This window comes from Mauremys mutica, chromosome 12, assembly GCF_020497125.1.
Source record: "Mauremys mutica isolate MM-2020 ecotype Southern chromosome 12, ASM2049712v1, whole genome shotgun sequence".
Lineage (NCBI taxonomy): Eukaryota > Metazoa > Chordata > Testudines > Geoemydidae > Mauremys > Mauremys mutica.
The window spans coordinates 67,115,966-67,142,887 of NC_059083.1; the positions used below are offsets into that span (position 1 = coordinate 67,115,966).

Consider the following 26,922-nt stretch of genomic DNA (forward strand, 5'->3'; position numbering starts at 1 on the left):
AAATTAGCAGAGGATCGTACAAAATGGGCTACCATGGCTGCACACCTCCAGTAATGGAGATGCTGTACAGGGGCGGCTCCAGACACCAGCACACCAAGCGCGTGCCTGGGGCGGCAAGCCACGGGGGGCGCTCTGCCAGTCGCCGCGAGGGCGGCAGGCAGGTTGCCTTCGGCGGCATGCCTGTGGAGGGTCCGCTGGTCCCGCGGCTTCAGCGGACCACCTGCAGGCGTGCCGCCGAATCCGCAGGACCGGGGACCTCCCGCAGGCAAGCCGACGAATCAGCAGGACCAGGGACCTCCCGCAGGCAAGCCACCGAGGGCAGCCTGCCTGTAGTGCTTGGGACAGCAAAATACCTAGAGCCACCCCTGATGCCCTATAAAAAGATGGGATTCTCACCTTTCTATAGACAAAGAGCAACCATAAACGTTATGGGCTATTGCAGGGGTTGGCAACCTTTCAGAAGTGATGTGCCAAGTCTTCATTTATTCACTCTAATTTAAGGTTTCACGTTTCAGCCATACATTTTAACATTTTTAGAAGGTCTCTTTCTATAAGACTATAATATATAACAAACTATTGTTGTATGTAAAGTAAATAAGGTTTTTAAAATGTTTAAGAAGCTTCATTTAAAATTAAATTAAAATGCAGAGCACCCCAGACCAGTGGCCAGGACCCGGGCAGTGTGAGTGCCACTGAAAATCAGCTCGCGTGCTGCCTTTGGCACACATGCCATAGGTTGCCTACCCCTGGTCTATTGCTTTGATTTGACGTTAAGGGGACCAACAGTAAAGTCGCTCTAGGAGAGAACACAGTGTGAGCGTCTTCTTTGCAGCTATCTGCATAGAACTGCTCACAAAACAGCTGCCAGTCTGTGACATTATTGATATAATCTGGGACCATATAGAACATGATTGCAACCAAGGTCCTGTAGTGGCACCAATATCTTATGTAAAAGGGGTCACATAAGGTGTCTAAGACCAGGTTATGGGTTGCTGGTTATGATTATGCTGTCTATATGTATGTATCATTTTGTAGTTAAAGTTATGAGTATTGGCTCTATACTGTCTGTATTTCAAAGTTGGTGTTAGCTCTGCCTAGCCTGCTTGATGGCCCATTAAGGACCATCAGCTACACAATTGACCCATTGAGAGAAGGGGTACGCTCTGTAACTCAGCAAAATATGCAGGGACTTGCCCATGTGACTCCAAACCCCATTTTGCTGTAATTTTCCACAGTAAGAACAAAGAAGTGTTCTTACACCTGGAAAAAGCCTATAAAAGGCTGATGCCTTATCTCCATCTGGTCTTCAATCCTGCTTCTTACCTCTGGAGGGACTTTGCTACAAACTGAAGCTCTGGACAAAGGATTGATGACCCATCCCAGTGGGGGATGTACTCCAGAGACTTGTTTTGCACCTGCAGTTTACTCCATCACTGCTACAAGCCTGAACTAAGAACTTTGCCATTGCTGTATGTAATTGATTCCATTTAACCAATTCTAGCTCTCATCTAGATCTTTTTTCCTTTTATGAATAAACCTTTAGATTTTAGATTCTAAAGGATTGGCAACAGCGTGATTTGTGGGTAAGATCTGATTTGTATATTGACCTGGGTCTGGGGCTTGATTCTTTGGGATCGAGAGAACCTTTTTTCTTTTATTGGGGTGTTGGTTTTCATAACCATTCATTCCCAGGACGAGTGGCACTGGTGGTGATACTGGGAGACTGGAGTGTCTAAGGGAATTGCTTGTGAGACTTGTGGTTAGCCAGTGGGGTGAAACCAAAGTCCTCTTTGTCTGGCTGGTTTGGTTTGCCTTAGAGGTGGAGAAACCCCAGCCTTGGGCTGTAACTGCCCTGTTTAAGCAATTGGTCCTGAATTGGCACTCTCAGTTGGGTCCCGCCAGAACCGCATTGTCACACAGTCTCAGGCCAAGTCTACACTTACAATGCTGCATCGGTGCCTCTGGTTTCAATGCAGTCTGTCGGGACCTCTGAAAAACCAGGACATTCCTGGGAAAGTAGTGTCAGCACCCGGGGGCTGGAGTGCTGTGGATTTCCCCCCAGTGAAACCCACTCCAGGGAAGGAGTGTGCTCGGCTGGTGCTGCTAGTACAGGAGACGTTTAGGAGAGAGCAGAGACAGAGAGTTGGCACAGAAGACCTTGGCAATTGGGGTGGGGCAGGGCGCTAGTGGTTGACAGATTAAAAAAAAAAGCTGGAAAGAAGCCCAACTTCCCTGAGAGGAGGCGTAAGGGCATGGTCCAGAGAACAGCACGATGGGCTGGGATCCTGCAGCAAGAGGCTATGCCCTGATCCAGACAGGTAGAGCACAAGTGCTGGTGACCAGGAGAAATTAACCCAGGGCAAGAGGAATGAGACCAGATGGAGGGAGTGACTGAAAAATGATCAGGAATAGTTTGGGGAAATGGAGGGAGTGACTGAAAAATGATCAGGACTAGTTTGGGGAAAGAGGAAACACATCTGAGGAATGTGAGCCCATGGTGGTTTACCCTGCCCTGAGCTGATATGTTAATTGTCATCCCAGGCACCCTTCCCTCTTAATTATTACCTGGAGGAGAAGGCGAAAGATTGTCAGTTGGCCTGATTCTGATCTCGCCTACACTTGTAACTCCACTGGCTCCATGATGTGCATGCACAGATGTGAGAGGAGAACCAGCTTCATAGAATCATAGAATATCAGGATTGGAAGGGACCTCAGGAGGTCATCTAGTCCAACCCCCTGCTCAACGCAGGGCTAATTCCTAGCTAAATCATCCCAGCCAGGGCTTTGTCAAGCCTGACCTTAAAAACCTCTAAGGAAGGAGAGATTCCACCCCCTCCCTAGGTAACCCATTCCAGTGCTTCACCACTCTCCTAGTGGAAAAGTTTTTCCTAATATCCAACCTAAACCTCCCCCAAGGAGTCTCTGAGGCAAGTGTGTGAGGGCATTTCTGAGCTTAGACTGAGGATATAGAGTAGTGTGCTCTGCCTCCACTAAAGAGAGCTCCCTGTATCATCAGAGCAGTTTGGGCTTTAAAGGAAGAATGGACAGTATTGTAAGACTGGTGATCACAGGGTATTCTACACTGCAGTGTAAGCCCACCGTTAGTGGGACTCGAGTCAGCTGACTTGTGCTAGGGAACCCTGCCCTTGTTCATCTACATTATGTTTTAACCCTACGTTAAGACTTTTCTAACCTGTGCTTGAATCTAGGGCTCTGGCATCCAGACTGCAGCACACAGACCAGAGGCCCTGGTGCCCCATGTCCACCCCAAATGTGGCCACTCTAGCGGTGCACTGTGGGAACACTTCACTGCCCGTGCTGCACGCTACAGGACGTTGGAAGCAGCTGGCTTTGCAAAAGGCTTGATGGTTCGCTCTCCCTTGCAAACCCAGGAGGCTCGCTGATAGTGTGCTTGCAGATCGGTGATCAGAAGAGAATGGGTTAACGCTGACCTGAGCTGGGGCCCTCGCAAAGGGGCGTGGCTTCCATTGAGGAGTGGATTGCAGGTTGTTGGGATAGAGAAGACTGAGGAAGTTATCCCACAATGGGGCATTTCCAACTGACTCCTGGGACCCAAGTCAAACAGAGCTGCAGCTACACTGCAGAGAAATAGGGCTTGGACTCCAGGTCCCGGCTTAACTCAAGCTTGGACCCTCCAGTCCTGCAGGGTCCTTGGACCTTGAGCCTGAGCTCTGGGTTAGCACAATTGCAGTGTAGACACAAGAGGGGGTTAGGCTTGAGCCTGAGCTGAGGCATGGGCATACACCGCAGTGTATACATACCCTAAGGCTCTAGAACCTGCAAGGTAGGAGGGTCCCAGTGCTTGGGCTGCAGCCCAAGCCCAGAAGTCTACATAGCAATGAAACAGCCCCACAGCCTAAGCCCCGCGAGCCCGAGTTTGCAGGTGTCTAGTTGCTGTGTAGACATAGCCTAAGACTTCTATACCCAAGTCTCATGGTTAGTGAGCTCTCTCTCTCCCCTGTCCCCCAAGGCCCAGATCCCAAGGGCATTACCTTTCTAAATACCTTTGCGGATATGGGCCTGACTCTGTATGAGAGATGGATTCTAGCTAGCCCTGTGCCTCTGACCTTCTTTAGAGGTAATGAGTCCTGTGTGCTTAACATGAAACTGCTCCAGTTTCATTGTGATCCTCATCTCTGGCTGCAGTTCCCACCAGTAAGATTTTCCAGGCTTCGCAGGCTATTTGATGTTAACAGATCCTCTGGCTAGTTATACTTGGGAAATTTTTCCCATGTTAAAATTGGAGCAGGTTATGCTGTCTCACTGCTCTGGTAGGAAAACGTGCTTGGAGGTAGCTACATAAATATAGGAAAGACTCTCTCATTTGGAGGACTACACTTTAAAAATAGCCTGTTTGGTGCCATGAGGCAAAGTACCAGCAAACTTAATACATAAATAAACCAATCCAAGGTAAGATAAAGATAGGAAATCTCTCCTACTGATCTTCCTCTGTCTGATGCTTTCATATGAGGGAATCTAGGCTAGTGATTAAGCGCAGACAACTGGGAACCATGGCTTCTGTGTTGCATTCTGACCCCGATTTAGTGTGATTTTGGGCATGTCACTTAACCTACCCATCTGGTAAATAAGGGATAATGTTCATCTCTAAGGAATATTGTTAGGCTTAAGTGTTTGTAAAATACTCTGAGATCCTCTGTAAAGTCTTAGCAGCATAAGCTCTTGAGAAAGGAAACATCCTAAGAACTGATAATGCAGAGAGACAAATTTTTGCTGGTCCCTTAAAAATGACTAAACAGCTTTTTGCTTCCTCTCAGGAAATTCCCCAGGCCTCACCGGAGGAAACGATGTAACCTTTATAACTATTTCCAGCAGGTGTTGCACTGTGATTGAGAGTGTTTACTTTGGTTTTGGTTTTTCTCTTATTACCATTTTACGTACATATTTCTGCAGCTATGGAATTCCCTGTTTCCTGTCTGTGCCAGTGCTGTCCCTAAATGTAGCCAGCTGACAGTTAAGTCTCTATTGATTCACCTGTTTGTTGTGTTCTGGCACCAGCTCCCTGTGTGGGGAAGGAGAAAATGTCATTAGTGACTTCACCACATACCCTGTCTAAACAACTAAGCCTAAAGATGATTAGGTGCAGTACAAACTTCTTAGTGATCAGTTAGCAGCCTGATGTGATTTAACCAGATACTGTCATTGGGGTTGAACCAGGGTTCAAAATCCATCCTCTAGTCTGGGTTGTTTCTACCTAGAACAAGGTGAAATTTTTTGGCTAAAAAAGTCAGATTCTGGTCACCCGAAACATTTTGTAAATTCATGTGAAATTCGCCAAATTGTTTCAGTTAAAAAAAAAACTAGAAAAAATCAAAATGTTTAATTTTGACATTTTCGAAACAAGATGTTTTGATATTTCGATCTGAAATGACTTTTTGTTTTGAAATTTACTTCCATTTTTTTTTAGTTAAACTCAAAAATGAAACCAAACATTTTGTTTCAGATCAAGCAAAATGTTCTGTTGGAACCGAAACAATTCTTTCCTCCATCTTCAGTTTCCTGAAAAATCCAGGAAACAAACCTTGTTTCTGGTTGACCCGAAATGAGGTTGGTTTGTTTGGGCAGCAAACTGAAAATCAGTCATTCACACTGCTCTGCTCCGACCTGGAATTGCTTTAGGAAAGGGGGAAGGGACGGTCTTATGGCTAAAACACAGGATTGGAGATTTGGATTCTGCCATTGACTGGGTTCTGCCATGTGACCATGGGCTGCCCTGTGCCTTACATTTCCCACCTGTAAAATGGGTTTAATAGCTTTGTCTAAGTATTAATATGCGGCTTTAAAGTGACCTGCAAAGGGTTTTTAAAAACATGGAGCTTGTATCCTTCTTTTGCTGCTTTATAGGAGAGAAGCTGGAGGTCAGGCAGGCATGGGAGGGGATTCGGAAAGGGACAGGCAAGGAGGAAAAGGAAGTAGGATGCAGCAAATCAGTGAGCCACTGGAGGAGCAAATGGCCACACAGAGGCAAGAGAAGACAGGAGGCAGTAGCCAGTTTGCTGCAGCCAGGTGCCCCAGGCAGTGAAGAAGGCTCAGCAATGTGAGGGAAACGTCTATATGGGCATATAGACCTTATTCAAAAGTTATCCATCCTGATAAGCTTTTAAGGTAAGTTTTTTTCCGTATCCAGATGAAAACTCTCAAAGAGAAGCTGTCTGACTTATGTCTGCCTAGTTCCTAAATATAAAGATAATTAAACTGTCTTGTTTCTGAGATGAGATGACTAAATTGTCTCATTTGTGAGACAACGATGACATTTGGTTATAAACTGTCCAACTTATTTTTAATTTTGTAGGTGAATTAATGTTGAGTGGCTGCTGGTTGCTAAAACAATGAGGAGTCCTTGTGGCACCTTAGAGACTAACAAATTTATTTGGGCATAAGCTTTCGTGGGCTAGAACCCACTTCAGCAGATGCATGGAGTGAAAAGTACAGTAGCAGGTATAAATATACAGCACATGAAAAGATGGGAGTTGCCTTACCAAGTGGGGGGTCAGTGCTAAAGAGGCCAATTCAATCAGCGTGGATGTGGCCTATTCCCAAGAGTTGACAAGAAGGTGTGAATATCAGCAGAGGGATATTGCTAGAGTCTTTTAAATCCGTTATTTTTCTAAGGTTTGCGCTACATTTGGGGTAAGCTGGTGATATAATGTCATCCCGAGTCCTTTGCATGTAGGCAAGCTCATGCCAGCTTCCTTAAAAGTGCATTCTTGATATTTTGTGGGAGAGTTCACAAACACACAGTCTCAGTGTGCAAACATCCAATACTCTATATAGTAACTGCTGGCTTAAGCAGGACTTTTCCAAGGCGATACTAGCGAGTGATGATTTAATTGGACCCTGATAGGGCCAAGTTGCCTGGTTCCCAGGTTGACCTCACACCGGACTTGTCTGAAGGCGGAGGGAGGTGCTGCAAGGCAGAATGACCAAAGCTTGCAAACCTGAAGAGCTGAGGGTGAGGCCGAGAAGCCTTTGGGATCAATGAGCCCCCTATGGGATGCTCTGGGGCAGGAAGTCATGACATCCATAAACGGGCCACGCCAGCCTTTGACCAGTCTCCCTGCCCCCAAGATAGCCAGCTAGTGAGAAGGGCTGGGCCAGCAACATCACCATCTGGCTCTTTGATTGCAGCCTTGGTCCTAATGTGCGCAAGTGCAGCAAATTGCAAGAGCTGAAACGTTTGCAAATCCTCCCTCCCCTCCTCCCCCCTTAGCTTAAATATCTTATTTTCCCTCTTTTTTTTCTTTTTAAATGTGGATCTTTTGTTTTTATTAGCTGGGAGACGTCCCAGCCTTTTTACTCCCTAATTGTGTGAAAGTGTGGCTGTGTGCGAGCTCCTATAGAGTCTCTGAGGGGAGAGTGTCAGAAAGAAGGTGCCCCCGGGTTTAAACAGCCCCGAACTGTCTGACAAAGCTACTCAGGAAAGTGTGTTCCATGTTCTAACAGTCCTAAGAAACTCAGACTGTCTCATGTACACTTTGGTCTGGGAGAGCTGGTCACACTCTGCTTCTCCGAGTTCTTTAGGGCCTGTATTGTGACATCTCTGTGCCTGGGCGGGGGAGAAGGGTTAATCACCACAGAGGAACTGAAATCGAGGGAGGCAGCTTTGTAATTGGCTGGGAGGTTGTGGTACAGAGAGTGAACAATCATTTGGTTTTGGTATCAAAATACTTTACCAGCTCCAAATGGCAGATTTGACTGACTCGAGTAAACATATTTAATTGGGGGTTATTAACAAGCGGGCGGCCACCTCCTTAAATTGCTTCTTAGGAGCATAGGTTCTTACACTGCGCCCATCACCATGGTGTCTGAGCACCTGCCGGGAGTGCGTTAAGCAATGGGACTAATGTCTGTCACAAGTTTGTTGTTCTGAATTGATGATTGTTTGTATTGATTTTCCCACCCATTTTATCTGCAGCGATTTGTCCTTCTTTAGGTGGGAAATTGTTGCCCTGAGTCATTCCCCACAACATGGCTGCCCCTGGAGTGGGGATGGGATTGCTCAGTGGTTTGAGCATTGGCCTGTTAAACCCAGGGTTGTGAGCTGAATCCTTGAGGGGGCCATTTGGGGATTTAGGTGGGGATTGGTCCTGCTTTGAGCAGGGGGTTGGACTAGATACCTCCTGAGGTCCCTTCCAACCTTGATAGTCTATGTTTCTATGAATTCCAGCCCAGTATACTGCTAACTTGTGGAATTGACCTTGCTTCATTAGCTCCGTTGTTTTAGTCTTAGTTTAGTATTGTGAGCAGTATCTTAGCTTGGGTGAAAAGTTCTCGAGTTTATTTTTGTTTAATAGCTTTAATAAAACATGTTTCTTTCACTATGTAGCCTGGACTCAGGATCCTAGAGGAGTCTGCTGGGTATTAGCCAGTCAGCACAAAAAGCCCAACCAGCCTCCATCAGTTACTCTTTGGTTCTCCCAGCATGCAGCTCCTCTCAGGCCCTTACTCCCCTAGCAAGAAGGCAATAGCAGACGTTCCCCAAGCCAAGGCAAACCACATAGGGCACCTCTTCCTCACTGCCCTAGGCTGTGAGAGCGCACCAGGCCACCCCCCTGGCATGCCATCCGGGCTGGGGAACATCAGCTCTCTCTGGGCCCAGGCCTGCCAGGAGCTGAGTGCCCTCGGGAGAGCTGCTCAGAGCTTTGCTGTAGGGACTTGGCGCCCTGCAGCCTTGGGCGCAGGACTCTCTGCTGCCTTGCACCTGTTTGCAGCCCTGTGCAAAGTGGGCGTAAAATGCTTCTGCTGGTGGGAGTGAGCAGAAAATTCCGACCTGCTTGTGCGTCATGCTCTCTTTGCTCCGGGGTAAATAGCAATGCACAGTGCAAGGCAGCAGGGAACCTGGCCCACGGTCTTCTCCTCCCTACCAGCTGTGGAAGGAGATAAACAATTAACTAATCCCTTCTGGAATGCAGCACCTCCCACTGGGATCATTGCTGCATTCGTGACAGAGCCCAGCTAAGTTCCACTTTAGGCTGGGAAGATTTGCGACCTTTGATGACATTGTACCCACTAGGGCTGCCCCCTAACCCATGGCACAATGGTGGTTGTCCTGCTGGTACAGACGTGGGTCAAAGGAGCGGACTGCAAGTAGCAGTGAGTGGTCAACCCCTGGCTCCTCTACTGGGGGCTTTCCCACGCTGTGCAGCAGCAGATGTTGAACTCAGTGGATCCTGTCCACACCAGTGAGATAACCCTTTTAAATGCAGTTTGAGGTGGGCAGCTGAGGGAAAGCCGTGGTGCTGGCCATGGTCACATGGGGCAGGATTTTCTGTTGTAGACCCCATCTTAGAAGACCAAGAGTCCACTGAAGTGCACTGAATCACGCTGGGGTTTTCACTGCTATCACTACCGGTAAAATTTCTCCGTAGTTTCCTTGTGTATCATCTGTAAAGCCCCAGAGGAAGGAACGGTGCTCTAATGTGGTGTGTGTGGTTGCCCTCTCGTGGGTGGGCCGTGGAGAGGATGAGGGAGCTAGATCTCTCTTCTAGCTCAAGTGACAGGCTGGTGGTTTGGGAACTGCAGGACCCAGCTCCTCCAACAGTGTAGGTTTATACAGCCGTTGTGTCTTATCTGCTGTGCGCGCTATATGTAAATGTAAGATATTGTATAGGGGACGGAGTTTGCAAAGGCCAGAAATTATTTCCATAATAAACTCTGCCTAGATTCTTTCTGTGGTAGCTCTCAAAGTGCTTTACAGAGGTGGTAAAGTGTCATTTCCATTTTGCAGCTGGAAAACGGAGGCATAGGGGCAGGGCCGGTGCGAGGATGTTTCACGCCCTAGACGAAACTTCCACTTTGCACCCTCCTCCGTCCCCGAGCCCCTGCCCTGAGGCGCCCTCCCCCACGGCAGCTCCCCACACTCCGCCCTGAGGCACACCCCAGCTCACCCCTGCTCCATCCCGCGCACGCCATCACTGCTTCACTTCTCCCGCCTCCCAGGCTTGCAGCACCTAAGCTGGTTGGCGCCGCAAACCCGGGAGGCAGGAGAAGTGAAGCAGCTCACCCCTGCCCCGCCTCCTCCCCGAGCACGCCATCGCTGCTTCACTTCTCCCGCCTCCCAGGCTTGTGGCGCCAATCAGCTTAGGTGCCGCAAGCCTGGGAGGCGGGAGAAGTGAAGCAGCCACGGTGTGCTCTGGGAGGAGGTGGGGCAGGGGTGAGCTGGGGCGGGGAGTTCCCCTGCGTGCCGTCCCCCACCCCTACTTGCTGCAGGCGGCCCTCCCCGCACTCCCCTGCCCCAGCTCCCTCCACCTAAATGCCGGCGGCGACCGGGGCAGCCAAAGATCCGGCCGCCGCAGTCACTGCCGAAGAAAATGCCGCCCCCCCCAAATCCTAGCGCCTTAGGCAACTGCCTAGGTCGCCTAAATGGTTGCACCAGCCCTGCATAGGGGGTGAAATGACTTCCCAAAGTCATGGAAGAGGCCAGTGTTAGAGGTGAAATTTGACAGGTCCTTCCTCCCCCGTGTCTCCTAACCCCCAAATCTGGTGGATGGGACACTGACCACAATGCCTGCTAATCACAAACCGACCCCACCACATGGAAGTGGGGGGAGGGATAGCTCAGTGGTTTGAGCATTGGCCTGCTAAACCCAGGGTTGTGAGTTCAATCCTTGAGGAGGCCACGTAGGGATCTGGGGCAAAAATTGGTCCGCCTAGTGAAGGCAGGGGGCTGGACTTGATGATCTTTCAAGGTCCCTTCCAGTTCTAGGAGATTGGTATATCTCCAGTTATTATTATATTAAGTATTCCTAGGTGCAGGTATTGAATTCACAGTTCTCTACAGGAGAATTCAGAGGGGCATCTCTGGCTGAGAGGGCTTTGTACAGACTGCCTTGGCACTGCCTTTGCTCTTAAGCCCTTAGCGTTCCAGAGAGTTCAACCTGTTCTGACAAAATCCATCTGCTGATGCATCTTGGCTCCTCTTGTGACTTGTGTCTCGCATTGTCCAGCTGGGTGCCGGAAACAGCTGATTGTGCAATTGCACGCCGGAGCCGGGGGCAGGGTTGCCCTAGGGGAAGAGGTGTGCATAGGGACAGGGTCCCTCGTGCAGCCTGCTTCAGCTTAATATGGAATGTTTCTGTTGCCTCTGCTTTAAGCAAGGAACTGGGATCGCAAGCACTGCAGTCATTTTTTTCATGCTCTGAAGGTCTCTCAAGGTAGGGCCTAAACAATTTGAATGTTGCCTTGATGATTTGGTGGCTGGGGAGGGCTTGCGGGGCTGAGCTGGAAGCAGAAGACAGCTGCAGTAGTGGAAACTTTCCAGCAACGATTCTGCTGGAGCAGGCAATACTGATTGGAACCATTCCCACGGCTGGCCAGGACCTAGGTAAGCTCAACAGGACTGACTGCCCCTCCAGAGAGCCTGCAGCTTGGGATTTATACTGTCTGTTGGCACACACCCATGAACAGCTGATTCATTCCCTACTCTCTATGGGCCCCCCGGATCTTTTACCTACCCCGCCCCCCTCAGTCTTTGAGTCCCATACCTCTACCCTTTAAGAACATAAGAACATACAAATGACCATACTGGTTCAGACCAAAGGTCCATCCAGCCCAGTATCCTGTCTACCGACAGTGGCCAATGCCAGGTGCCCCAGAGGGAGTGAACCTAACAGGCAATGATCAAGTGATCTCTCTCCTGCCATCCATCCCCACCCTCTGACAAACAGAGGCTAGGGACACCATTCCTAACCCATCCTGGCTAATAGCCAGTAATGGACTTAACCTCCATGAATTTATCCAGTTCTCTTTTAAACCCTGTTGTAGTCCTAGCCTTCACAACCTCCTCAGGCAAGGAGTTCCACAGGTTGCCTGTGCGCTGTGTGAAGAAGAACTTCCTTTTATTTGTTTTAAACCTGCTGGCCATTAATTTCATTTGGTGGCCCCTAGTTCTTATATTATGGGAACAAGTAAATAAATTTTCCTTATTCACTTTCTCCACACCACTCATGATTTTATATACCTCTATCACAGGGGTTGGCAACCTTTCAGAAGGTATTCACATTAATTTAAGGTTTTACGTGCCAGTAATACATTTTAACATTTTGAGAAGGTCTCTTTCTATGCCTATAATATATAACTAAACTATTGTTGTATGTAAAGTAAATAAGGTTTTTTAAATGTTTAAGAAGCTTCATTTAAAATTAAATTAAAATGCAGAGCCCCCCGGACCAGTTACCGGGGCCTGGGCAGTGTGAGTGCCACTGAAAATCAGCTCTCGTGCCACCTTTGGGACCCGTTCCAAACCCCTAATCATTTTAGCTGCCCTTTTCTGAACCTTTTCTAATGCTAGTACATCTTTTTTGAGATGAGGAGACCACATCTGTATGCAGTATTCAAGATGTGGGCGAACCATGGATTTATATAAGGGCAATAAGATATTCTTCGTCTTATTCTCTGTCACTTTTTTAATGATTCCTAACATCCTGTTTGTTTTTTTGACTGCCACTGCACACTGCATGCACATCTTCAGAGAACTATCCACGATGACTCCAAGATCTCTTTTCTGATTAGTTGTAGCTAATTTAGCCCCCATCATATTGTATGATAGTTGGGATTTTTTTTTCCAATGTGCATTACTTTACATTTATCCACATTAAATTTCATTTGCCATTTTGTTGCTCAGTCATTTAGTTTTGTGAGATCTTTTTGAAGTTCTTCACAGTCTGCTTTGGTCTTAACTATATTGAGCAGTTTAGTATCATCTGCAAACTTTGCCACCTCACTGTTTACCCCTTTCTCCAGATCATTTATGATGAAGTAACAGAGAAGAATCATATGCGCTGATTCCGTGGGTGCTCCAGGGCTCGAGCACCCAGAGGAAAAAAATGATGGGTGCTGAGCACCCACCAGCAGCCCCCCTACCAGAACCTCTCCCTCCCCCCAGCGCCTCCTGCCAAGCGGCAGGCTCCACTGATCAGCACCTCCCCCTCCTTCCCAGCGCCTATCACCTGTCACGGATCAGCTGTTTTGTGGTGTCAGGAGGCGCTGGGGGGAGAGGGGAGGAGCGAGGGTGCAGCGTGCTTGGGGTAGGAGACAGGGAATGGGAGAGGTGAGGCAGGGGTGGAGTGGAGGTGGGAAGAAGCAGGGTGGGGTGGGGTCATGGGGGAAAGGGTGGAGTGGGGCGGGGCCTGGGTGGAGCCAGGGGGAGCATCCCCTGGCAGATTAGAAACTTGGGGCCTATCAGAAGAATAGTCTTGTGACTAAGACACAAGGCTTGGAATCAGGACACTTGGGCTCTATTGCTGACTCTTCCACTGATCTGCTATGTGACCTTGGTCAAATCACTTTGCTGCTCTGTCTCTGGTTCCTCCGTCTGTCCAAGAAGGGATGATAGCTCCCTGGAGCAGTGTGAGGTCACTATGGTGAAAAGTGCCATTGTGCTACCCATAGACAATATCTAAAATAACTAGTCCATTATTTTCAATGTGCACAGGACGGGCAGGAGATGAGGGGCAAGTCCCAGGGTGCGTGTCCCGATCAAAGACAGTCCTTGGAAGCAGAGACGAGTGGGAACACTTCTCTGGCTCCCTACAATGAAGCCAGGTTCTGCAGTTGCAATTGTAAATCCCACCCTGATTGAAGTCATGTCCTGGACACACCCCGCCTAGCAGATTAATTCATTGTGGCTTTGACATTCTCCAGAGCATGAAGCCCAGAACAGGGCATCAGAAGTGCCGGTAGCTATAGAAAGCCTGGCTGGTTCTTCCTGGTTAATGGGTTACTCAGGAATCTTTGTGGGGTCAGTCTCAACCCTTGGAAATACTACGACTCAGCATTCCAAAGCCCAGGCACGTCCGTTTTGTCTTTGGTAACTGGCCTGTGGTGACCTCACACACTCCCATCCACTCATAGGACCCTGCTGGTTAGCCACTGTGGCTCACCCCACATGTCAAATGAATTAATAAACCTTGTAGTCAGAGGCTAGAGCTGCTGAGCCCACATGATCCCTAGAGACATTTTTCTTACGAAAAATAGAAACTTTCAGTAGAGCCGTTGCATGTGATTTCCCTGTAACTGTTTCCTTTTATGGTGCAAATCGAGAACTGAACTGTACGTATGGTTCAGGGCTGAACCAGAGAGCAGAGATCTCCAGCAACACGAACCACCTGGCTTTCCCAGGGTTTGTTGGTTCCAATCATACATTTTGTGCAGCTCGGTTCTTGCAAACCTGAATACTGCTGGCAGTGTTTCTAGTGGAAACTTAACAGCAATGCCCCACTGCAGCACTTGTAACCCAGAGGAAGAGAGAGACCCAGGTGACTACGGGTCTAGGTGCTGGTGTGGGTGGGTTAGTGTGAGGGAGCAGGGCAATGGGGGCGGGGGGGCTGCCAGGTGTAAGTGATCCCTTTTTCTCTTTTGTTTCACATGGGTGCTTTGCACTCGGTTTTGCATTTCAGGATCAAATGATAAATTCTATGTGACACTCAGCTACACCCACTAAGCCTGGGCTGTTTGCAGCGTGACCTATAACTCAGGCCAAGCTTGTTCAAAGCATGACCTGGATCTGCTGAAAGGGGTGAGCAGCTGCTCACAGGGAACCTGGCCTGCGTTTCATGAGCGATTCCAGACCCAGGGATCTGGAGAAGGTGTCTGCCCTCCCCACCACTAAAGGACCAGCGGGATCTAGGCACCTAGGTACAAAACCATCCCTATACACAGAATAAAAAAGTAAACCCTACAGCCAAAGGCCTTCTGACTTCACTGGCAGTTTACCTTGGGCTAGCAGGGCAAAATTTTGGCCCACTGAATAGTATTAAGAGGTGTGGGGTTACAGGAAACTACTCGGCAAGATTCGTTCACATGTGAAATTCAATGAATAGGGCTTTTTCCCCCCCTCCATGAACTCCTTAATACTTTAAAGGCCCCAAACTCCCCCAACCAGCATGTGTCTTTTCAGTAAATAATTCCACCGCCAACCAGTCAGTGACACAGATCCCAGATAAGCCTTGTTCAAAGGAGCTAAACCTGCTTAAACCCAGCACTGCTACCTGACCTCTCCCTCCTAATCCTGCCTGTCTGATAACGAAATAAGAAACTCTCATGAATCTCAGCATTGCTTTCCATGCTGATTGTGCTGACGAGGAGGTCTCTGCATCGTACAAGGCAGGGAACTTGGAGAGTAAATAACCCGCAAGGAAACAGAATCGCTTCTTGAGTTGGCCACAAAGGTAAAACTTGATTGTCCCAATTTCCAAAAAGAAAGGAAAGAAGCTGATGTCCTCCCATCTTTTCCAGTGGGCAGCACAAAAGTGACTGACTCTATGAAATACTCATGCTGGCTTTCCCAGCAGCTCAGCAGTGGGAACTCTAATGTAGGGGACCCACCGGTGTTTTAAAGCCACATCGCACCTGCTCAGAGCAAATCAATACAACATGGTGCTTAAAATGCTGGCTGCTGCCCCCTTCTTTAACCTAGGGCTCCTGGCAGTGGAGAAGCAGCAGTAGCAATGGTGGGGAAATCTTAGCAAAGAAATCCCAGTGTAGACACAGCTGAAGGTAGTGCAGCCTCTCTGACCCCATTAGTGGCCCAGTGGAGCCTCTGCCCTGTACTGAGTCTGCTGTCACAGTGGTGCCAATTACTGCTAGTTACCATAATAGGCTCCTTGGCGTGATGTGGATGCCCATCCCCCGGGGATTGAAACCACCAATTAATTTCACACAGAGCCTGATCCAAGTCCCACGGGAGTTAATGGGAGTCGGTACATTGGCTTCATGGGATGGAGCCTCAGTCCCATCCAGAAAGGCACAAAGAAATGGTGATCTAGAGGCAAAATACAACCACAGATCTTAAAACAAACAAAGGAAGGTTCTGAATGTTTTCATTTCCAGTCTAGTGTTCCACTAAACCTTGCTCCCAGCAAACATAAGGGATATTTGGTCATCATGGCTTTTGGATACGAGAGTCCAGATGGTACAAACTGATTCAGGAAAATCTTCAATTGGGGTGACATTCATCTCCATTGCTCTGTCTGCAGTGGAGATAGCAAGGGCAGAGGTCTGAGGGAGATGCCAGTGCCACCTCTCCTATTGGCAGCCTCTGTGAGATGTGCTGTGCCTGGGGTAGGTGGAGGCAAAGTCCAATGAGTCCGTTGGGAGCTACCAAATCAGACAGTTAAATGAAGGAAACTGTTGGTAGTAAAATGGCTGCCCTGTAACTGCTGCATGGGAGAGCCCTGGAGCGTCCCGCTGCACTGTAAGTTCCTGTTGCTGTCTTTTCCCTATAAGGGTCTTTGAAAGGTCCAGGCCAGAAAGGGAGGGGGAAAACTGAGAATGAGAAAATTCCCCTGGGAGGAGCAAGTTGTTCTGTTCCTTCGCTGCTCACTGTGACTACCATTACACAGGGCACTGGGGAGACCTCATCCGGATCCTGTGTGAAGTTCTGGTCTCTCACGCTTAAGAAAGATGAAATCAAACTGGAACAGGTGCAACGAAGGGCTACTGGGATGATCAGAGGAATGGAAAACCTACCTAATGAGAGGAGACTCAGAGAGCTTGGCTTGTGTAGTCGAACCAAACACAGGCTATGGGGACATATGATTGCTCTCTATAAATTCATCAGTGGGACAAACACCAGGGAGGGAGAGGAGTTATTTAGGTTAAGCCCTAATGTGGACACAAGAACAAATGCATATAAACTGGTCATCAACAAGTTTAGGCTCAACATTAGGCGAAGGTTTCTAACCATCAGAGGTGCGAAGCTCTGGATCAGCTTCCCAAGGAGAGCAGTGGGAACAAAAAACCTCACTGGCTTCCAGACTGAGCGTGACAAGTCATGGCACTGCTGATGTGGGTCAGAATTGAACCAGCAATCTCTGGGGGAAAGTCTCCCAATCCTATAACCAAACTGCAGCTGTTTTAGCTGAACGTAGCCCCCGACAATGGGGCCAAAGCGCCCTTGTGACAGGAGAGTCTAAATTAGTTAGAGGTTTCTTCATTCATGAATCTTGGACACAAGGGCCTACGCAGGAGCCACGTGTGCTTAGGAGCTCTTCATCCTAAACTGCCGTTTGAAATGATCCTAAAGAAGACCTCCAGCTGGTGCCTACCAACCAGGGGCGTTTACAGCAGAGAAAGGATTGCTTTAGTTTGTAACAGGAAGAAGAAAGAGAGATCCATGTGGACGGACGGCCATATTTAAAATAAGATACAAATCTGAGCCCATCTTAACCTATTTGTAAATAATTTGGTGGTGCGGGTGGCTTTTGTTTCCACAGAACTCAAAAGGCCAAACAGTTTGGAATCTATGATGAAAGAAATTTGCTCTTGACCAAGAATCAAAGGGCCAGATTCTGCAACCCTTACCCAAGGGAGTATCCTCTTTGATGTTAGTGGCACTGCTTGCCTTAGTGAGGGCTACTCAGCATGAGTACGGGTTGCAGAAACTGGTCTAGCATGAAAAGATGATGATGATGCTGAAGAAGCCTTAACTATAGTAACCCCATATCTGTACATCGTGTAAACAGTATTTGAGGGAATGGAGTGCCTCTAGTATAAAATGTATTTATAGGCACCAGGCACTGGGGTGAATATAAATAGAGATGAGCTTGAATCACGAAGCTTGGATCTGAAACTGAATCATAATTTCAACTTTCCCCCAGTTGGTCTGAGGTTGAGTGGTGGATCCAGTCTTGCAGTCCAATGCCCTATAAAAATAAACCAGAGTTGCAGTATTTGGATCCTGAATGAAACTCCCTCGAAGTCCAGGGGATTGGGATCTCTGGTTTTAATTTGGGGATTCACCGATTCTGAAGCGAATGGCAGTGAACCGCTACTGTGCAGTACTTGAAGATGAAGGTTTCCCAGAAGGACAAGATATTTGCTTGCTATCACCTTCAATGCCAGTAGGGATTTCCCATCATCTCCCTTGAAATTACTCTAAGGGTATGTCTATACTACGAAATTAGGTCGATTTTATAGAAGTTGATTTTTTAGAATTCGATTTTATACAGTCTATTGCATATGTCCACGCTAAGCACATTAAGTCGGTGGAGACAGAGTGCGTCCTCACTACCGCGGCTAGCATCGACTTACAGAGCAGTGCACTGTGGGTAGCTATCCCACAGTTCCCGCAGTCTCTGCTGCCCATTGGAATTCTGGGTTAAGCTCCCAATGCCTGATGGGGCAAAAACTTTGTCGTGGGCGGTTTTGGGTACATGTCATCAGGCCCCCTCCCTGTCTTCTTCCATGAAAGCAACGGCAGACAATCATTTTGCACCTTTTTTCCGGGGTTCCGTCTGCTGGACCTGCTCAGCCTGCTGCCTGCCTGGATGATTGGAACCCCAGGCAGGCAGCAGGCTGAGCGGGGTTGTGCGGCTCAGCCCACTGCCGGTCTGGGGCTCCGTCCGCCAGCTCCTGCCAGCCAGGGTCCCGCTCAGCTGGCAGAGCTCGGTGAGGTTGATCAGGGGTGCCTGGACAGACATGGCTATCCTCCTCTTAGAGCACCGAATGGGAGGGACTCCAGGTCTTTCTCTTCTTTAAGTTTCGTCTGATGGAGATTCAGTCCTGCCTGGAATATCATGCGAGCTGGAGGCTTCTGCCTCAGGCTGCTCACCCAGCCGGCATTACCACGGGGTCGCACCTACCCCAGCCTGCCCCTTGCTCCCATGGCTCATGAAGCCTGGACAGTAGTAAGGAGCAGTTCAGCTTGTGGAATGACAAATCCAGAAGGAAGGATTGCACGCTATGGGCCACGTTAAGATTATTTCAGAGTCCTAGATAGCATTAGTCCCTATAAAAGGCTTCATGAAAATTTTCCCCTGCCTCTAACAAAAATATTAATTTATCAGAGCAGCTGAAAGGGTAAGGAACCCGGGACTATAACTTAGAGAGAGCTTCCATATTATTTAACTCATAATTGATATAATTCAAAGTAAAATTTCACAGCACGGTCTGTTCTAAGACTAAAAGTGCAGGAGGGGAATCAGAAAAAGGAACAGTGACCTGTTTCCACCCAGTGATGTTTTGCATGTTAGGTGAACATGATAACCACTACATTATGGGGCTTCTCTTTTTTTGCCACAGACTTTGCCGAATGCACAGGAATGTTTTCTCTAGCTACAGAAGCTACCTAATGCAATGTCTATATCTATGGCCTTTCTGCTCACAAAGTGGTCATGCCCCTGCCCAAGGCTGACACAGAGCAGAGTGCATGTGACACAGCGACCTGGCTCAAGCAGGATCGCTAGTGAGGCATGATACTTTTGCCATTAAGCAAACACAGCAATTCTTTCCTGGCCTCTGCCACTGAAGGCCTCCATGCATTATGCTGTGCCCTATCAGTGCGGGAGGACTGCATGAGCTCGGAAAACATGTCATCACAAGTGTGGTTTTTTCACCTTCTAATCTGCGATAACCTCAGGGACGGAGATGATAGGGGGAGCATAGAAACATTCTGGGGGGACTGCATGGTCACCTGTGCTGCTGAGTGCTGCTGAGTTCGCCACGCTGGCCAAACAGGAAAGGAAATTCAAAAGTTCCCAGGGCTTTTCCTGTGTACCTGGCTAATGCACCTGAGTTCAAAGTGCTGTCCAGAGCGGTCACAATGGAGCACTCTGGGATAGCTCCTGGAGGCCAATACCGTCTAATTGCATCCACGCTACCCCAAATTCGACCTGGCAATGTTGATTTCAGTGCTAATCCCCTTGTTGGGGAGGAGTACAGAAATCGATTTTAAGAGCCCTTTAAGTCGACAAAAATGGCTTCATCGTGTGGACGGGTGCAGGGTTAAATCGATCTAATGCTGCTGAATTCGACCTAAACTCGTAGTGAAGACCAGGGCCAAGAACAAAGGAGCTCCAGAGCTCTGTATGTCACCAGCTTTGTTAAATATGGAGAATCAAAGGTGATCTCTTAGCGTAGTTCCACTTTGGGGTGGTTCTGGTAGGCGTGATATGTGTTCTGATGGGTTTTGCTTTTTAGAGAGAACTTCTGCACAGGGCAGCGTATTTGCTGAAGTGGCACCCATGACAGTGAGGGTGGGGTTGATTGCCATTTCAGGGCCATTCAGTGTCACTGCAGACCCCGAAGGAGAATGGGGAAAGCAAGGGATACTGGATTTTAGGAGTTGGTGCTCCCAGCTGCTGGCAGTCACTTCTATCTAGCACAGGTATTTCTATGGTGCCCATCGATACTGTTGCACCTGAGCACTGTTACCTGTTCAGTGTAATGAAGAAGGAGGAGGCAGGCTTGGGGGTGTGTGTGTGTGACATCAGACATATAATAGGGTCTCTTTTCCCTTGCTCTGTAGTCTAGCTCCCCTTGGTGGCTGTTGGGGAGAAATAGCATTGCTTGCTTAAGGTCACATGATCTGGTTTAAAACCAATGTCATTGTCTAGATTTAAAAAAATAGAGGGTTAAACTACACAGTGAGGCAGTGTTCCCTAGTGGATAGAGCACTAGCTGGGCCTTGGGAGCTCTAGGGTGTCTTTCTGGCTCTGCTACTGGCCTGCTTGGGAAGATCACGTTCCCCTCCTGGGCCTCAGTTTCCCCACCTGTATAATAACAATAATGATGCTTACCTCTGTTTGTAACGTGCTTTGAGATCTGCTGCTGAAAAGTGCTAGGTATTATTTCTATATGTCTGTTAGACTTAGCCCTTATAGCACTGTTCATCTCAAAGCACTTTGCAAAGGTGGGTAGGAATCATTGGCCCCACTGTACAGATGGGGAAACTGAGGCACAGAAAGCTAAGTGACTTGCCCAGGGTTACCAAGCACTCGTTGGTAGAGTTGGGAATGGATGCTAGGACTCCTGGCTCCCATTCCTAATCCATTAGACCATGTCACTTCCTATATATATATATATATACCCACAACATGCCAAATCCATCCCAAGGGTAATTCCACTGGCTTTACAGGTGTTCATCTGGCTCTATACTGTGTGTTTTAAATGAAAAGCGGGTGTCTCACTTCTGAGGGCTAATTCAGACCCTTCTTGGCTTTTGGGCTAAAATCAAGCCTAATATCCATGTGATATGTCTGGGGGATTACGTGTCTGTCCTGCCCCAGGGGAAGATCACCTGTTCATCTTGATGCATCTGCAACCATGATATCCTTTTCTATGTGCAGTTGCTGGGGCCTATTTTTGAGGCATGCTGCTGCCCCCTTGAGGAGGTTCTGTGCAGCTGCTTCTTGAAGTTCATTTCACATCAACTAGAAAACCCAAAGAGATGACTTCCAGCTAAAGCAAGAAGCTTGGTAAGAAAGGGAGTGGATGGCCCATTACATCCCAAGAATGGGATGCATGATGACATGGGGGGGGACAGCTTTCCAAGAGCTTATGCAAAAGTACTTGCTTTGTTTTCTAATTTGTGTTCCTAAAATAACTTGCTCCCCTCCCCAGAGCTCTTCCTTTTGAAGGTCAACATTTGCAAATTAGTGATGTTCTTAATTGCAGCATCTTGGCCACAAGGTGACTGTGACCGATGTTAGATGATTGTGTCCCTCAGTAAGGGGAGAGGACATCGAGGGTTGTTCCTTCTAAATGAGAAGGTTTCCTATTATTGTAACATTCATGAGCTCAACCCTCTATATTTGGAAGGGGGAAAATACTGGGAGCAAGGCGGGTTTCTGTGACCTGACAAGCAGAGAGTGCAGTGATTCCGACTGGATTTGAGGGTTCTCATTGCTTGTTGCCCTAAAGCCCAGATTAGTGTAGCATGCCTGGCTGCATTAGAACAAGTTATTAAAAATGCTATTTTCTCCTTCAAGGCAATCAGCAAATCCAGGCAGCTGATCCCATTGGCTTTCTTTTTTTAAAACCTAAAATCTGAAAACAAATCAGCATGTGGAGCCAAGATTTCTGTGTCTCACTCTGAATATATAGAGGGATAAGCAGGAATAAAATAACCTGATCAAGTGATGCCTGAGTGAAAGACCCAAAACAATATCTTGGGTAAGGGAAGAGAAGGCAGAGGTGCTCCTAGGAAATTCCAGGGGACACAGGAGAAGGGACATTGCTGGAACAATCATCTCTGCTATTGCAGGTTTCTGACTGCAGTGTGAAAGAGGCATCTTGGGCCACAGACAAGGATGTGAGGATCAAGGGTTTTGCTGTAGAGCTATCAACGCCTATTTCTGTTACACCAAAGTATTTAAATGCAAGCGGACCTGTAACCCCTGAAATGGCTCGAGCCAATGTTTAAAGTATTGGTATGTCCAGAAAAGTGCCTCTATAAAAGTGGACCTTCTCACTCAGTATCTATCTCTGTTCCCTGTGTGTCTTTGAGTCACATCAACTCATTTTATTGACACAACTAAACTGCTACTCTTCTTAGCATCACAAGGGAAGATGATTTTGTGGTTAAGGCACTAGACCGGGTTGATCGCCATTCCTGGCTCTGCCACTGACTTCTTGTGTGACCTTGGGCAAGTCACTTTAATCTCTCTGGGCCTCAGCTTCCTCTATATAAAATAGGGATGATAAGCCTTCCTTTGTCTGTCTTGTCTGTTTAGAATGTAATCTCTTTGGGGTAGCATTGTTTCCGATTATGTGTCTATATAGTGCCTAGGACAATGGAGCCAGGCCTCCAGACATGGTGGTAATACAAACAAAAAGCTGATGCTGCTAGAGGAAAGTGAGTGAGCTAGAGTCTGTCCTGACTTGTACAAACGTAACCCAGCCACTGAGTCCTAATCATGGAACGTTTCTTACCCACGATGATGGAAGGGGACCAATGAGCCTGACTCGGGGTCAGATTCTAGGTTATGGAATGGTAGTACGGTACCTAGCTGGCTGGGATGTAGTAAGCTGGAAAGGGGGAGGACGTGAACTGGTGCTGGAGTTAGTTAAATTCCACCAAATGTCACAATGAGGGGAAACGTGATGTAATTTACCAAGAGACCCGTAATCCCACTGCCTGGGGCAGGGAGAAGTGGGACAAGATCTGCCTTGGTTGTCCTAGTCAGTCAAGATACTCTTCCTGCGTGCTGGCTTCAATAGGGGTTGTGTCCCTCAGGGATCACCTTACTGCATCTGATCACATGCCAGTGTCTAGGACCCTTGGGACATTTTCAAGCCTCTATGTACTGTTTAAACCTATGGCTAGTACCATATAAATCCTCCTTATCCTCCCCTTGGGATCAGGGAAGGCAGGGGAGTATGGGGTCTCCTCCTTGTACACCGTATTCTCATTATTTCCAAGGAAGACTCAACACCTCTCAATGTGGACTTTAAAATGCTCCATAAAGCCTGCGCCAGGGGACTGAGCGCTCACACTCTGGGGAAGGGAGGGTCTCATGTCATGTCACCTTCCAGGTGACTAAACAATGTTGACAGATGCCAAAGGGAATCCAGCCCTCCTCAGAGCTTCACGAGTCTAGAGCAGGTCCCTGCCCTGAGGAGTCTACAGTTTGGTTCAGGAATAATAGATTGAAGAATGGCCACAGACAAAACAGGATAACTGTAGCAAAACAAGGGTTGCAGTGGTAGGAAAGCATTATTATTAATTATTTATTGTGTGTATCATCGGAGCACCTAGAAATCCCAGTCCTGGACCGGGACCCATTTTGCTAAGCGCTGGACAAACAGAACCAAAAGACTGTCTCTGCCCTGAGGAGCTCCCAGTCTAACTACAAGATGAGAGATACCAGATGGATCTAGGCGGACGAGGGAGTACACGTGGACAACAGGACGATATTGGTCAGTGTGGCAGGCAGTGTGATTAGCCATCATAGGGTTACGTTACTGTAAAGTCCTGGTACTAAGGGTTGAGGGGACAAAATGGGATAAAAGGGCAGCAGAAAATGGGGATCCTCAGGGCACAGAACAGACTCTTTATTCTGTACAGGTTCCTACACTGCACTTCTCTGAGCACTTTAGTCCTGGGGGGAGGGGGTCTAGTGGTGGTATTAAGCCCCAGTGCGATGGGACATGCCCCCCTCCCACTGACAGGAAGGTTAACGAGTGTGCCTGCACTGAGGCAGCGCCCATTAGGGGCACCTGCTGGACGTGCACCACATGGTGAACGCGAGTGTAAAAAGGTGAAACTGGCCCTGGAAATGGGGAGTTTGCCTCAGTGTAAGGCGGCTGCTGGGGAGCTCCAGTAGAACGAGAGCCTAGCTACAGGCAATGACTAGCTTTTCCTCCCCATCTCCACTTCGGATTAGGCAAACTGACATTACAAGGGAACCAGGAGGGCTGCTTCCCGCCAGTGACCTGTGGCGGGACTGGGAAGTGCCTCCTGGGACTACAGGCAAAAGAGCTGTAATTGGATTCTGAAAAGACCCTGGAAGTCAGCTGAACTCCTGAGGGGAACAATGAGATTGCCCAGGAGTGGCAAGTAACTCAACAAGCCCACGGCCAAGTCCATGCCGATGGTTGGTCAACCTCACCTTGGAATGCCATGTTCGAAACCCACAGCAGGAGGATAGAGTGACCAACACTGTGTAAAACTAGAGACAAATGAAGATCAAATGTAGCCTGGATCAACAACAAAACCAAACCCCTCATGTGCTCTTGGGCTGAAATGGGGAGAAGGGGAAGCTCCACAAACACTACAGAGGATTGCAGGTGACATGTATCAGCAGGAGATTTGAGCCAAGAAATGAGCTGGCCTCCCTGGAACATGAGGCCCTGATTGGCTGATCTATCACTCTCCCAGGATTGATGGTACATCAGATAACTGAGGACCTGGCAGGCCACAGGCCTATATATGTCTGAGTACCCTCAACCCCCATAGACTTAGCAGGCTGGAGGGCTCTCAGCACCATGCCGGACCAGGACCTGGACCATGGCTTGGCTTGCAAGGGTACATTTAAAAAATGAATTTCAAAGGACACTGTTGACATTTGTTCCCAACATTTCCTTTGATTTCCATCATCTGACACCCTTGAATGACCAGAAAATTAAAACCATTTAAGCTAATAAGTATTTTAGAGCCCCTGGCTAGAAATTCATTTGTCCAGGTCTGACAATGAATATTGTAAAATCTAGAGAGACGAGGTGGGTAAGGTTAGGTAATACCTTTGACTGGACCTGGTGAGAGAGACAAGCTTTCGAGCTACACAGAGTTCTTCTTCAGGTCTGGGAAACATACTCAGGGCTTGGCTACACTTACAAATTTGCAGCGCTGCAGCAGGGTGTGAAAACACACCCTCTCCAGTGCTGCAAATTGCGGCGCTGCAAAGCGCCAGTGTAGTCAAAGCCCCAGCGCTGGGAGCGCGGCTCCCAGCGCTGTACGTTATTCCCCACAGGGAGGTGGAGTACGGACAGCGCTGGGAGAGCTCTCTCCCAGCGCTGGCGCTTTGACTACACTTAGCGCTACTGCGGCAGCGCTTTGAAGTGCTAAGTGTAGCCACAGCTTCAGTGTCACAGCTCCATAGAGGGGTGGAATAGATTGTTTAGCATAAGTAGTCAGCAGGTATTTCATGGGACCATTCAAGGTGAAGCTCGGTGTAAGCTCCAAAGCTTGTCTCTCTCACCAACAGAAGTTGGTCCAATAAAAAATATCACCTAATATCCTGGGATCAGCACAGCTACAACAACACAGCATGCATTGTGAAAATCTATTTCTGAGTTTTCCACTCATTACAGCTTCGAACAAACTCCAGAGACTGGTTCTCTATGGGAGATTCACTGCATGCATCCAAATTCTCAAAACAGACCTGACTTGGCACTGGGCCTTGGGTTGCTTCTCGGCTGAGGGTTAGTGTCATCCTCTATTAGCCCACAAGTAGTGTGAAAAACCCTCCAGCTTCCCCCACTCTCTGTAATATTTGATTTAACCATTGGTACCCCTCCGCCCCAATAGATTTTTAGGTGGAGGGAGAAATTGACTATTACTGATACTTAAAATCTAATCCAGGCAATAGTCAATAGGCAGACTACGGGCCAAATCTGGACCACCAGACACGTTTGAATGGACCCCAGAATCTTTTTATTTACTTATTATTATTAATTAGTATTGTTGTTGTTGTTATCGTTTTTTATTATTATTTTATCTGGAGTCTTGACCTTGACTATACCTTGACCAAGACATTTGAACCTTGACAAAAAATAATTGGCTACCTCTGATCTAATCTTTTCCTCATTTAGTATGGTGACTACACAATACCTCCTCCTGAACCAAAGGCGGGCTGTTAGTGGCAGGTGTGGTCACATTTCCAGATGAGGGACCAAACTGAAGTCACACCTGCACTGCAGTGAACTTAGCCTGAGGTTCTGTTTTAAGCCATTGTCTGTGAGAGCAGATGCAGCGGCAGTGTATCAAACCGCTCTCCTTGTCATTGACATTAGAGATGGAGCATGCTAGCAGTGTTTGGAGAGAAACAGCATTTAACTAACCAACAGTAATGCATGTCCGCTCCAGGGAGCCTGAGACTGGAAGAGACGTTGCAGCTGCTGGCTAAATATAGTGTTCCTGAAAAGAGACAACGCTGTGGAAAGCAGAGAGACAACGGCCTGTAATGGGGCTTTTCTGCATCCTAACCCTTAGCATGCCTGCACTTTCCACACTGCCCACTGCACGAATATTTAGGAGGAGGGTGAAGAATTATAGGGATCTGCGTTCTCCAAAGAGTCTTAAAAGAATACTGGCAAAGTTGGCAGGTCCTGAATGAGTCCCCTCTTCTCAATTCTTGTGTAGCTGCAAAACCATGCTGTAACTCTCTGCATGTTGTCCAGGAAAATAGGCCAGTAGCTAATAGGCCCAGTTGTATAATAATGAACTTACCTAATGGCTGTATTGGAAAACTGTCAGGAAAACCTACTGCCCAGGACAAAAGACATTTGGTGCTACCCCTCCAATGAGGATAATAAAATTAATGCTCTTTTACTTGCCCATCAGCTGAAAACCAATTCCTTGCCCTAGAGAAGTGGGGGGTAGAATTTTGTGAGGTTCTATTGCAATAGAACATTTACTCTGCATACTTAATTATCAAATAAATC

At 47.9% G+C, this 26,922-nt stretch overlaps 1 protein-coding gene across 3 annotated transcripts in view; it reads right to left on the reverse strand.

Moving 5' to 3' along the window:
• SPHK1 (sphingosine kinase 1) overlaps window positions 1-26,922 on the reverse strand; it is a 61,177-nt gene that overhangs the window by 29,068 nt on the left and 5,187 nt on the right. Inside the window, exon 2 of one of the 3 annotated variants that reach the window (XM_044983888.1) lies at window positions 5,014-5,041. In XM_044983888.1, coding sequence (XP_044839823.1) covers window positions 5,014-5,041 — 28 coding nt within the window. Of the gene's footprint in view, window positions 1-4,908; window positions 5,042-26,922 lie in introns of all 3 variants that reach the window. The other 2 variants (XM_044983891.1, XM_044983890.1) reach the window with 2 other exon arrangements.